The following is a 13,359-nucleotide window of genomic DNA, read 5'->3' as shown; positions in this document are numbered from 1 at the left end:
GCTACTGACACTCAAATAGGGTGCAGTGGACATCTGTTAGTTTTGGATTTTCAGTAACTGTCTTTTCTCTCCTACTCCCTTCTTCCTTTTTCTGATAATTTCCTCTTCCTCTGGGATAACTCCTCTCCTGATCAGCTATGGGATGGAATGTGATCCAATGTGGGCAAAATCAAAGTTCTTTCCCAAATTTTACATAATTCATTGCCATGCTTTGGTTATGATGATGTAAACTGAAACTATCAATGGGTGCCTTCTACCATTCTCTCCTCACTGTCTCCTTCCCCAAAGAGAAAGTCTGCCTGAAAGAGAAAACCAACCCAGGAAAAAATCAATCAGAGCTAAGTATGGGAGATGGAAAGATGGTCTCTTAAGGTATTTGGGCCAAATTGTGCCTGGATTTCTGTGTAGATGAGCCAATAAGTGGCCATTCATGCTTAGACTAGCTTGAGTTTCTGTTACTTGCAACAGAAAGGCGATTGGTTAAAAATCAGAAGTGTACAAGATCTACTGGAAAATAAATTTAACACATTTTAATAAGTAATATATGATTCAATAAAAACAGACTGGGTATCTTTACTTAAAATTTAATGACTAATATGAAATCAGGTAGAACACACGGTATATGTCAACCAAATTAAACCAAATGTATAAAGGAAATTGCTGGCATTAGAATTACCACTTAACATCTTATTATACACTGTGAAGCTTGAATAGCACTACTTGTTCAGGGAAACAAATTGGCTCAACTACACTTTGGAATCTTAAATATCTATTAGAGTGACTTTCTTTAATTCCTATTTATAATATGAACAGGTGCAAGCTTTGTTTACTGTAATTTGTGGCTATTAATCCCATATATAATAATTAGCAATTATGAAAGGCCTACCTTGCCTTTGAAATCATCGTTTAAAAAATGAAGAAGGCCAGGTGAAGCTTTTCTGCTTTTAAAATGTGATTTGTGAACAGAATGCAGGATGTTGAATTTAACATGGGCCACGGAGTTTGGTTATTCATCCAAATTTGTCAAGAATCCAAACAGAGAGGGCCTCTAAAAAAGGAAATTAAGTCTTAATACTATGAACTTCTAGGGCTCTCAGTGAATTATTCCAACTTCACCCTCTCCAAGCAGTTGACACGGTTGGTTATTCACTAAAACATGTTTATTATAAATCCCATGGGAATAAATATGTATATTAATCAAATGAGCTGATACTTATAATTATGGGAACTACACTAAGTTCTTTTCTAAGGAACAGTTTATAATTGAAAAATCTAACAGAAATCTAGACTATAGAAATGGCAAGCACGCATCACATCATGTAGATTTTTTTCCCCTTTCAATTTCTTCCTGGTCAGGAGGGAAAAGTACAGGATAAATCCTTTGGTTGTCCAGTTTTCAATTTAAATTCTAGAAGAGATGGAACTCAGCACTCTTCTTGGAAATGAGACTATGCCATAACAGATTTCACTGTCAGAAAATTGCTCTTCATCCTGATATTCAGATCACACATTCCTGTTGTGTGCTTTATCCTACTTTTCCCAGGAACAATTTTGTGACGCATTTGACTGAATTCATCCTATTTCTTTTTTTAAAAAATAATTTTAATGTTTATTTATTTTGAGAGAGAGAGTATAAAAGAAGGGACAGAGAGAGAGGAGTGAGAGAATCCCACACAGGTTCCATGTTATCAGTGCAGAGCCTGATGCAGGACTTGATCCCAAAAACTGGGAGATCATGACCTGAGCTTAACTGACTGAGCTACCCAGGTGCCCCCAATTCATCCTATTTCTGATCTGTTTCAAGAAAACAAACTTCACAAACCTTTCACTGTATGAGGAAGATTCCTGAAGTTGCTTGAGGAAGTATACCTATTTCTCAAATTTCAAGGCCTTATTTTCTATGAATCATATTTCCACTATTCCTTTTATGGCGAAGGGTCTTGCGGCATTATTGTATTTGGATTCTCTTCTCCAGTTTTGATCCCAAATGACACATATTTGTGTTCTCCTATGGTCATCCTCTCCTTATTCTATTTTTTCCACAAGCTTCTTTAATTAATGTCTCTGACTTCCTTTTGGTCTAAAACTTATTCCAGTTATAAACTACAAATGAATTCATCAATGTCCAGTTTTATCACTGTTTTCTTAACCATTAAGTACACAGATGCAACACAGATGTAATCATCTTTTACTCTTTTATAGCCATATTGCAATTTCATAACTGTATGTATAAATTCCATAAAACTGGGTAACTTTAATTTCAATATGTGAGATCATAATGTATACAGAGCTGCCATACGGTATAAATTAAGCCATGTATATACATAAATGCACAGATACATTCCAATAACACTTTGAAGAGTTCCAAGTGCTTTCTCTTCTTTAGTTATTGCTAGATATTTCAAAACAGCCTAAAACTGCTCTTCACAACACCCCTGTGTGGTACTGAGGAGAGTGGAACGGGAACAGGATGAAAGGCACGGAATTCAGACAACACAGCCCACTGTGCAAACAAGGACAGCCAAATTCATGAGCACTGATGGTTCAAACAAGGAGGAGCCACTGATTTTCTGAATTGAATTACAAGAAATAGTAGTTAATAGTATTTATTCATCCTTTACAGGTGACACTGTCCTGGATGCTAACCAAGTAAAAGACCCACTCAGTCATCTCAAGAGGGTAAGTTACAAATAAATCCCAAAGACAAGAAAGGGCAACTGACGTATCAGTTCTCCTGTGGCTACATGGTGTGTCATGTGGCCTTTATGTTTAGCGAGGTTCCGTTAACAAGGATGTCAATTTTGCAGCTGACAAAGGTGATCCTTGGGTTGGGTCTTGCATCAAACTAATTAACAAAAAACGTTTTTCTGGCCTATAGAATTAAATATATTAAAACCCTGGGCCTGACTAAAATAAGCACTATGCTGATCAGGTGCAGAAAAGAGTTATTAGGAATAAGGGCCTTACAAGTCAATCTAAGAGGCTAGAAAAGACATCGTTTTCAAAAAAATGTTTAGATTGTTTAATTACTCTCAGACAAACAAAAAATTTCAACCACCCGCTGATAACATCCCAGCCATCCAACAGCTAGTCAATGCACAGTCCTCTGCAATTGTCTGGGAATTTCGCCTTCTTCCTCCAGAAGAAGTGCTCAATTTTCATTGCCAATGTTCTTGGTAGATTCACTTTTCACTGAAAAAAACAAGTAAACATACAGTCAAGTGTTTATACTGATTGTGTTTAGCTTGTTCTGTTTTTCCTTCTTCTCTCTTTCCTTCCGATGCATACCAACAGCACTGCTCATGGGGACAGACAAACCATGTCATGTTCCAGGCAGCTGGCATATACAGTTCTGGCCACAAGAAAGAGACGGTGTCTGAGAGTGGCAATTACACTCTGTGAGGCAACATCCTTCCTGACTCTGTGGAAGACTTGGGAATGGTCACTTCGCAGTGTGGTTATGATCCCATATTCGTACCACTGAAAAGATCACTATTATCACATAGGCTGGCCAACTGTGGCTGGAATAAATTTTTCCATAATTTTTTTTCAACTGAAAATTGAGGGTCAGTGTATGTTGAGTGAATGTGGGCTGAGAGAAAACTAGCTAATCGCCATCTCCTTCCTTTCATAGAAAAGATATCTTAGAGCAGAAATGAAGCTCCTTTAAAGGAGCTGTCCTTAACTCAAGGAAGCAAGACTATGATTCACTTATTGAGATTCCTGAAGGATAGAAACTAGATCTTTCCTTCTCACGTCTACCTCCCAGTGTAGCCTGTTTGCTGAATCAGTATGAATCCAAATCACTCTTTTTGTTTTATCATCTGCAAAATGGGAACCAGAGTAACAGCTCTATTTCACTGCACAGTGAAGCTAAATGGAAATCCTGTATTAAAATGCCATGGAAGTTGATGTTAAAATACAGATTATTTTGCTTTAGGCTTATAGCCATTTATTTCTATTAAAAAGATAAGGGAAATAAAGCTCAGAGGTAAAGTGAATGCTCAAGGGTCCACAGTTTAATATGAACTGATGCTAGAATCATAAACCTAGATCTTGCCTCATATTCAATTGCCAAGTTCCTTGGAGTTTGCCGATGGTAACTAGATTTAAGATGGTCCCAGCAACCAGAATGATGTCTCCTGAATCCTTTTTATGAGTAAAGCATTGAAACAGGTTCCATCCAAGATATGGTCCTGATGGTTGTGGAAATTTATAAACTCTAGCAGAGTCCTTTCAAGTGTCTCCATGATAATACACGCCAGTTGTTTCTCCTCTGGCTTTCTTTGCAATTCATACAAATTTTATTATATCAACTCTTGCACTATCAAGTCTACATGTGTGTTCTTGTGCCTGAGATCCATTCTCATCTCCTCACCCTGCACAGACAGAGACAAAGAGAGGAAGAAAAAGAGGGGTAAAAAGGAGTGAGGGGAGGAGAGAGGGAGGGAGAATGGAGGAAAGGATTTATTGGCCCAACAAGTGACTGATGCATGAGTAGCTGCTATGCTATGTATTTTCACTAATTCAAGTCATCAATCTTGGTTTGGATTCCTTCTCAAAAGGCAGAGACATTTTCTAATTTTGAGTTATCTTAGAACAATAGAGAAATCTGTTTTATTGTTATTTTTAAATCAACAGAGCTTTGTAGTATTTTGCATTGCAATTTGGGGAAAACTCTTCTTTGCTTTCTTGAAGTTGCCTGTTTTCTTCTTTTAAAAGCACTCCATCTTTTCCTAGGATTGAAATGCGGCATGTTCTTACTAAGTCATTTAAATCTACTAGCTTACGTTGGCAAACAGAGATCTGTGAAGTAAGTAACACCATTCTGAACACTTCCCACTGGACTGATAAAAGATGGGTGATCAGCACACCACATTTCCAATCTACTGGGCTACCTTTAACTGCTCAACCTTTTACAGCCTATCTTTTACATTCCTTAAAAAGCAGAAAACAAACAAACAAAACTTGCCTATTGCCCGTCAATCCTGGCAGATTTCTGAAAAAAAAAATTATGGCAATCTACAACCATAACAAACATTATAACAATGATCAAGTGTGAAAACCACTGAATCCCAGCCCAGAAACACATTTTCCCAAACTAGAAGAGAGACACCTTGTGCTATGAAAAGATCAAAATCCAACATTTTTGCCTCCAGAGAGAGAGAAAGAATTTCAAGGCTTTCCAAAGAAAATGCCCTGTTCTTATATAACCCTCCTCCAGCATTAAGGGACCACCCTGCCAAACATCCAAAGCTGTGAGAATGCACAAAAAATCAGATATGTTAAGTGTGCACACAAAGAAATGCACGTATGAAAGACCTGGCATGAGTTTTTAAATGTATTTCTGATGTGACAACAGTGGTATGGTCCTTAAAATCCTGTCATACTCTCTTCTTTTTGCTACAGCGGCTCTAAATAAGCCTCTATCCTGAAAGCACGAGTCACTTGTTTTCCTGTAAATAAGTCAAACATCACATACCCACCAAAAAGTAGCAAATTTTACTTAATCAGGTTCCAAGTACACTACAAAAGTAGTCTTTTCTTTTTGCTTCATTACAGGAAGCCTTGCTTCAGTGTGCATTCCTAAACAAGGTGAAAGAGGAGCTGTGTGTGCTGTGTTTATTTACACAGACGTGTTTGCCCTGGCTAGTAACCCACATTACTAAACAACGTTCCCTGAAACCAACATTTGGAGAGCTATGTGAATTATATTAAGGAAAAAGTAAGATTTTACACAGCTTTTAAAAAAAGTGAAACTGGCCATTTACAACACACTTGTAATTTAATTTGAGAAAATAAAATTGGGTATTTTCAAATTGTGAAAGATATAAAGCCAAGAATTAGCCTAAAAATTTAGAGGCCCATAAGTGATTATTAGAAACTTCATGTTTGCTAGCTAAAAATCTAGTTTCAAACTGTGACCCTGACAAAGTTTTGCTCCCTTTGAAAAGAGAAAACAACAACAACAACAAAAAAAACCACTCTTCTATTAACCCTTGGCCAAGAAAAAAAAAAAACCCATTATATGCATGTAAGAGAACACCTTAAAACAAAGGTTTCTGCCTATTACAGCCTATGATGCTGGTAGAACAGTAAGACCTAAACCATATATTTCAAATAGTATTATTTAAGAAATAGATTTCAATCCAAACCAAGGATTCAATGGTCCTCTGGACACTGTTACAATGAAACTTGTCCTGTAACTGTAATTCTTAGCTAAAAGTGGTATCTAGTGGTTTAAGCTGAGTAATTTCTCTTCCTTTTTTAAAAGTAATTTCTGAATTTTATTCATCCTCTTTCTGGAGGTGTATTTGGCAACACAAACAGCTTACTTTAATCAGCAGTTGCAAATATGGGTAAGTCATTTTATATACTAAGTTTTTACGTCTACTATTTCCACTTTTAATACTTCCTTCCAACTCCACTATTCACTAAAGAGGGACAGTATCTACTTTTGAAGAATCACTAAAATGACAATATGGTCAAAGAAACAAAATCAAAGAAAATAAAACCAGGGGAATTTAAAAAAGACAGAGGTCAAAGCAATGGCACTAGCTTATCCTAAACACAGTCCAAATTTTAAACATGATGTTCTTTCAAACATCTCCCTTTCTATAATGGAGGATACTAAAAATGTTTTATAATCTCTCATTTTAGGAATCTCTAAAGAGAGAGTTTTTAGTAGGGAATAAATTTATCTGATACTGGATAGACTGTTAAAGACTATTAGCTTAAAAAAAAAAAAAAAGACAAAAACACACGGAACTCCAAGAAGGCAAAGAACGTCCTTTTACAGCCATTCAAACATATTCATCTTAAATTGATATTCTAAGCTTATGTGCTCTCAAACAATGACAGAAGCAACAGCTCATTCATTTGGTTCTTTACAGAATTAACGATAGCTATAGAGCAAATTTGGTTAAGTGTGTAAATACAGTGGGAAGACACATATATGAAGATGTAAAGACAGTCAGTAAGTGCTCAAGTACCCTAGAGTTACTCTAAGCATTATAGGGACCAATAAATCCACACTTACCTTGGTGAAGAACTTCCATGTCACTACTGGATTCTTTTAATACCACATGTAATGTTGGATACTCAATGATGACTTTGTTCCTCAAATTGTCACGAAGAGTTTTATTAGGATCCAGTTCATAATACCTTACAATAAAAAAAGCAAAACAAAAATAAGAAAACACCCTTAATATCCAAAGTTACTCATAAATAAAATACAAAGTCCCTTACAATTTTTAAATGCTAATGACATTAATTTAATAGTTATTTCCTTACAATATAATATCTCTAAGAAAACCAGGTAAGAAGAGCCCTATTATACAGGCTTTAAAGTAAAATCAAGAATATATCAAATATGACATTAGGAAAGCTTTAGAATAAGCCATGTTCATTATCAAGGAGTAAAGACTAACTTTTATGTAATATCTATGTTCAATATGTCATGAATTCTTCTTGGACAAAGGAATGACTACCTAAAAATTCAAATTCCTCAAATATATTTAATTTGACCTTTAAAGGAAAAAACAAAAACTCTCCCATGATCATTTCTAGTAACATATGGTGTTAAAAATAACTGGCTACAAATACTTTGTAAAAAGCTAATTCTAACTATAAATAGTTTCCAGAAACTTACATTTTCATACAATTAAATTTGGCCTTCCTTATTTTCAAATAAAACAACAACAATAGCCTGGATGAGGCTAAACACAAAATTTAAGACGTACGGACTTTATCAGTCATGATAACACGACACAGGGGTCAAATGTGCCACAGGTAATTAATTAGATGCTAATATTTAAGGTGTGAAACTCTCAAGCCATTACTTAAAAAAATTTTTTTAGTTGATCTAAGATGCATTTCCCTAACATTTCCCCCCTTGCTTGCCTTCTTCGGCAGCAGAGAAAGGGGCGGAATTTCAGCTAGTTTGCTAGGAGCTGGAGTTGCCGATGGGAATGTGTTGGCATGTGAATAGTGTCAGGTGAAAGAGGAAAACGTTGAGAACATGTCCACCAGTGTGGCGCAGTTCTCCAAGCTTTTTTCTTCCATCTCCACCAATGCCAGATGACGGTCACATGCAAAACACACATCCCAGGGGACCCAGCCTGATAGCTGCCACTCCACCCTTTTCTGTCCCACTTAAGAAAACACACTGGAATACAAGTGATCAAGAATGAAGTGATCATTGGAATACATCTGAATCTGCTCTAATTCTGTTAAGAGTAAATCATTCACAAACTTTGGTATTTCCTAATTAGTAATCAATTATTTGCATTGTAACCTGCAGCTTTGACACGCAACTCACAATTTCTCTGCAAGTCTGTCCCGTGAAATAGTTTTCAAATAAGGAAAAATGGAAGGACTTATTAACAAAATGCTCTGATTTCTTTTTCAGAAGTAGGTGACAAGTGACAAGACAAATTGTAAAACCAAAACATTAGTTATGTTTGCATAACCACATGCCCCACCCCTGGAATTCAACTCTTTATTTTAGAATCACAGAAAAAAATTTATGTAAAAAAATAAAAAAAGTACTCAGTTTTCCTAAACCAGCCACCCTAGTGCCCATGGGCCACGGAACACACACATTCTTTTCCCTGTTTAATGTGACACAGATGTGCTTACAATACTTTAAATGTGGTTCCAGCGTTCAAGGATTAAATGCTTCACATCTTTTAAACATTATTTCCCTTTGAAATAAGCAGTGTGTTTTTTAAAAGTTAGCAGTAATTATACGTAAGAGAAAAATAAGATTGAATTAGATATCAAAGTATAAGATTAATTTTTAAAGTAAAATATAAAATGGATATAACCAAACTTTTCTTAGGAGAAAATAAAACTTAAATGCTCAAATAGGAAATTTTCAAGTAGTAGCCTTACAAACACTTGGCAGTGACTTGTCTTCTGTGTATTTTAAACTGAATCCTAAGACTTCTTTTAAGAGACATTTCACAAGGGAAGGTTTTCTACTTATTTCAGTTTTTGAGAAATAATTTTCAGTGTATACTTAATGTTTAAGGTAATTTGTTTCTTTTTATAATATTAAATCATTAAGTTTCTCTAGATTTCCAAAGCTTAATTAAAAAGAAAAAAAAATTTTCAAAAGCTACATGGTAGCTACAGCCTACTAATCCTGCTGACACAGTATAAAATCTGTTCCCAGCACACGAACATCTAGAGATACTTAAAAATCACCACGTAATAAGTTATACATTACTTCAATCGCAAAACTACAATGATTACTTGTTTAATTTAAAAAATTTTGGGTCCCTCTTTTATGTGTAGAATAGGCACTTTCTTTTACAAAGCACTGAGTATGCAAAGATTTCTAAAAACTTATAATAAATTATTTTTAAAATGTTTTATTCAAATACAATGAAAATCTGGTATATTGATGGTTTTTATTAGAACCACTGAATTTTCCTTAGTGTTACCCTAAAATGTTGCAAACTTCTAATCATAGCAATATTGGTATTGAGTGTCAGTAAGCTTCGAGGTCTCAGCTTTCCAGTCTGTTAGAGGTTGGACTTCAGTAGATAACCTTGTAGTTGAAATTCTGAATTTCTGTGATTTTTCTACTACAAGTGGTTACTTGTAGTCTACCACTAATATTTGCCCGTGATTAAAAAGCAAAATTATGTGAACTGTTTGTAAAGAAAAGCTGGCAAACACATATGGGGTAACATTTTGTGATTTGCATGAAATGAAGCAGCAACTTTTAGTGGCTGGTGGGTTTGGGTCTAACACTGAGTTCCAGTCCTGACACCATCACCTACTGGTCTACAATTCTGGACAAGTTACTTTACTTCTTTGATCCCCAGTTTCCACACTTGAAAACTGTTAGCTCACTTACCTAGGCCATGAACAAAATTTTACATTTATATTTACCTAAAATAAAACACATTCTGATGGAAACTTCAGTTCAGACCAATTTCGTCTGAGTAACAAAGAATGGCACTTATTATGTAAGCACAGAAATGCGTATGTCCCTTTTATTGCATTTTACATTTTAAATGTAGCCTTACAACTTTCAAACCCATTGTTTTAGATCACATTTACTTCCAGGAGGCTAAAAGTACTTTGAATGTTTCTATTTTTATTATCTTTAGTCAAGGTGTAGAGTCCAGCTTGGCACTGCCTATAACATTTAGTCTTCAGCTCTTTTGCAAGCCATTAAGTTATTGAACCCTAAGGGACAGCTTTTTTATCTTTTTGAAATTTTCTCAAACTCTGGAGTTCCCATTAGTAGAATGGCTCTGCTACCATAAGACAAACTACTTAGGTTTGAAAGATTAAGACACCAACATTTGTCTCTTTTTTCCCTTACCTTAGGGAGCCTCTCGGACATTTCCTCTTGTTATCTCACTTGCGTACCCTCACAGGCCTGCTCGCTGACCCTGCTACAGGCAGCTTCACAGGGGCAGTGGAAGGGCAGCATGGCTCAGGAGGCTAAACAGGTGTTAACAGTGACTGACATTATATAAATAAATGTTGTCTTGGTATTCAAGGGTATGCTTTTAATCTTGGCTCTGTTATTAACTTTCAAAGAAACTGGCCAAGTTCTCAAACTTCTTCCTCTACTTTATCTACAAATTATGATTTAAAAAAATTTAAAAAAGTTATGATAAAAAAATTTCCCATAACTCAAAAGAAGATAGAATTTTTTAAAAAGTCCTAAACCATTTTATTTCCCATATTTCCCGCCTGATCATTAACACATCTTAGAATCATCTTCCTTTCTCCTCCTAGAAAATACTGAAACGAAGTATGAATATTCTTCAAATTTAACAATCTCATAGTAGTCCCTATGTGACAGACCTTTTTCACTAAAAAATAAAGTCACTGGATGAGGTGATCACCAAGATGACTCCAGCTTTATAATTCTACAAGTGCAGACATATGCCTCCTCAATTCAGAAAGCTCAGCAGTTCAAAACTGTAGTGGCAAATGATTCTAGTCTATCCATGGCATGAAAGCTATGGGATGTGGTGAAATAAAGTGACCAATTATACATTTTAAAACTTAAGGAGGGTCTTACAAGGCTCTTATTTGTTTATTAAATGCCATTTGTTCAGTCTTCTCTGATCCTTACTGGAAGCTCAATTACTTTTAAATCCAGAGGTTTGGGCTCCTATCTTAAGATCTGTGACTCCTCAAGGATGCTCAGCTTTCTTCACAAGTATGATGATGGAAAAGTCATCTAGCTTGTAAAGATTAAAGAAGTGAATTTAACAGCTGAAAATGTTTCTAAAGTGGAACTTGCCCAAGCGAGTATCGGTCATATTTTTATACTCCAAAGATTTTATATAGCACCTCTAGCAGGAATATGACACACTTGTCAGGAATTATGTGCATGATTGATGACTAGTTAGTAGCAAAAGTATGAACTTGTAGACAGCCCTAAGCCCAAATCCTGGCTTTGTAATTATACATTGGTTTCTTTGCATAGGTCAGTTTCTCAGGGCTTATTAAGCTTCTTATCTTGTAGATATGGTACATACTGTTACAATTAGTAATGAATGCACTTGGAAATGCTGTGACCACTTATCCATCAATTCCTCAAATACTTACTGTTTACCCCATACAAGTGGTCTGCTAGATAATACAATTTCATAGAAGTAAACCCCGGTTTGTTGAGGTTACCAAAGAAACAATGATCACATTTTATTGGGACAAGTGTCATGATGACAGAAACCTAAAACTAAGTGGATACTCAATAAAACATTCTTTGTTCCTTAATCACCTGAGGACGTTCTTTCAGGTTGCACATCGCCTTTGATATCTAAGCTAACCCTAGCTACCCGTTCTTATCTGGTTCTTAAATCCCTCCTCCTTCAGGGATTTTCTCCTAATCAACATAGGGAATTTTAATTAGCCTTACTCTTGTTAACAAAACATATTTCATCTAGTACTAAAGTGAATATAAGAGTATGATTAGCACAGACTCTTAATCTTAGCAATACTTAGTAACACTTAGCAAAATATGATCAGCTTCCTCAGAGAAACTTTTGCTTAAAGGTTAAATAGTTCATGAATTAACTATACCACAGAATTATATTAAGAACTTACTCTAGTCCCCTTCCCCCCCCCCCACCTTTTTTTGGTCTTCCAGCTAAGGGCAATGAAGCCCTAAGGAATGAAGTATCTTACTGAGGATCACTCAAGGAAATGCGTAAAACAGATCTTGAGCTCCTTCTCTCTGCTGTTTGCTTGTTCACTTGTCACTTAGTACCTATTTACTGAGGGCCTGCCATGTACCAGATACTGGCACAGGGAAAACAGTGATGAACTGTAAGGTATTCACTCGAGGTGAAGGATGAAGGCTTCCCAGGAAGAAAGTATATGTAGAAGGTAGAGTCAGGAATAAGCTGGGTGTGGACTGAGTGGAGAATAGATAGGTGAATATACATACAATTCATACAGTTTTGGTACTTATAAAAATTTAGGGACTCCTGGGCAGCTCAGTCAGTTGAGCATCCAACTCTTGATCTCGGCTCAGATCACGATCCCAGGGTTATGGGATCAAGCCCCTCATTGGGCTCTGCACTAAGCATACAGCCTGCTTAAGATTCTCTCTCTCCCGCTGCCTTTCTCCCTGGCTTACTTTCACTCTCTCTCAAAATAAAATAAAATTTAAAAAATTACAAAAAAGAGAGAAGTCTAGTTAGAGAGGAGGTTGAAGCTCTTTGACCAATATGAAATATCTGAAATCACCTAGAAATTTCAACTAATCAAGTCATTATTCCCTCTGAAGAATATATACGGTTGGTTACCAATTACCATATAAATAGAATGTATAAATTTACTATATTAACATTAAATTGAGAATTAAAATATATTTCCAAAGCTTTTAGACAAAATTCTCATTTTATGTTATACATAATTCCCATATTTCTTCAATAGTCAATACAGTATATATTTGAAATAAGATCATCACTATGGAAACGGCAGACTTACAATCTGCTAAGAATCTGACAATCATACCACTGTGGATCTAATCTTCAGTCTCAGGGTCACAGCTCCTGACCCTTGGATAGTTGTGCTGGCACCTGTCCTGTGAATACTAACCCAGCTGTGCCAACTAGCTAAGCGTTAGCTTTCCTACAGCTAACTTTATAGTTCTTACCAGAAAACTGCCTTCACGCAGAATGCCAAACAAAACCCACCAAACACATCTTCTCTAATAAAAACATTTAGTACTCTACATATTTCCTTTAGTTTGTATGGATATTCTTCAGGTGGATTCTAACATTTTGTAGTCTTCAAATGATCTCTTGCTTCCTTTGTTCTAGTGTCTATATCCAAAATGTGGCCAAAGGTTAATACCATTCTGAGCACATACTC

The 13,359-nt window shown here is 35.8% G+C and overlaps 1 protein-coding gene across 1 annotated transcript in view; it reads right to left on the bottom strand.

Moving 5' to 3' along the window:
* Positions 1-2,174: 2,174 nt before the first annotated feature.
* The window catches only part of ZNHIT6 (zinc finger HIT-type containing 6), a 65,048-nt gene continuing 53,863 nt past the window's right edge, over positions 2,175-13,359 (bottom strand). Inside the window, exons 9-10 of the mRNA XM_029949346.1 lie at positions 7,040-7,164; positions 2,175-3,192 (exon numbers count right to left, since the gene is read on the bottom strand). Of these exons, the coding sequence (XP_029805206.1) occupies positions 3,152-3,192; positions 7,040-7,164 (166 nt within the window). The 3' untranslated portion in view covers positions 2,175-3,151. The remainder of the gene's footprint in view (positions 3,193-7,039; positions 7,165-13,359) is intronic.

The sequence above is a fragment of the Suricata suricatta genome, chromosome 8 (genome assembly GCF_006229205.1).
Source record: "Suricata suricatta isolate VVHF042 chromosome 8, meerkat_22Aug2017_6uvM2_HiC, whole genome shotgun sequence".
Lineage (NCBI taxonomy): Eukaryota > Metazoa > Chordata > Mammalia > Carnivora > Herpestidae > Suricata > Suricata suricatta.
The sequence above is the reverse complement of the archived record's forward strand: the minus strand, read 5'-3'. Positions and strand labels throughout refer to the sequence as shown.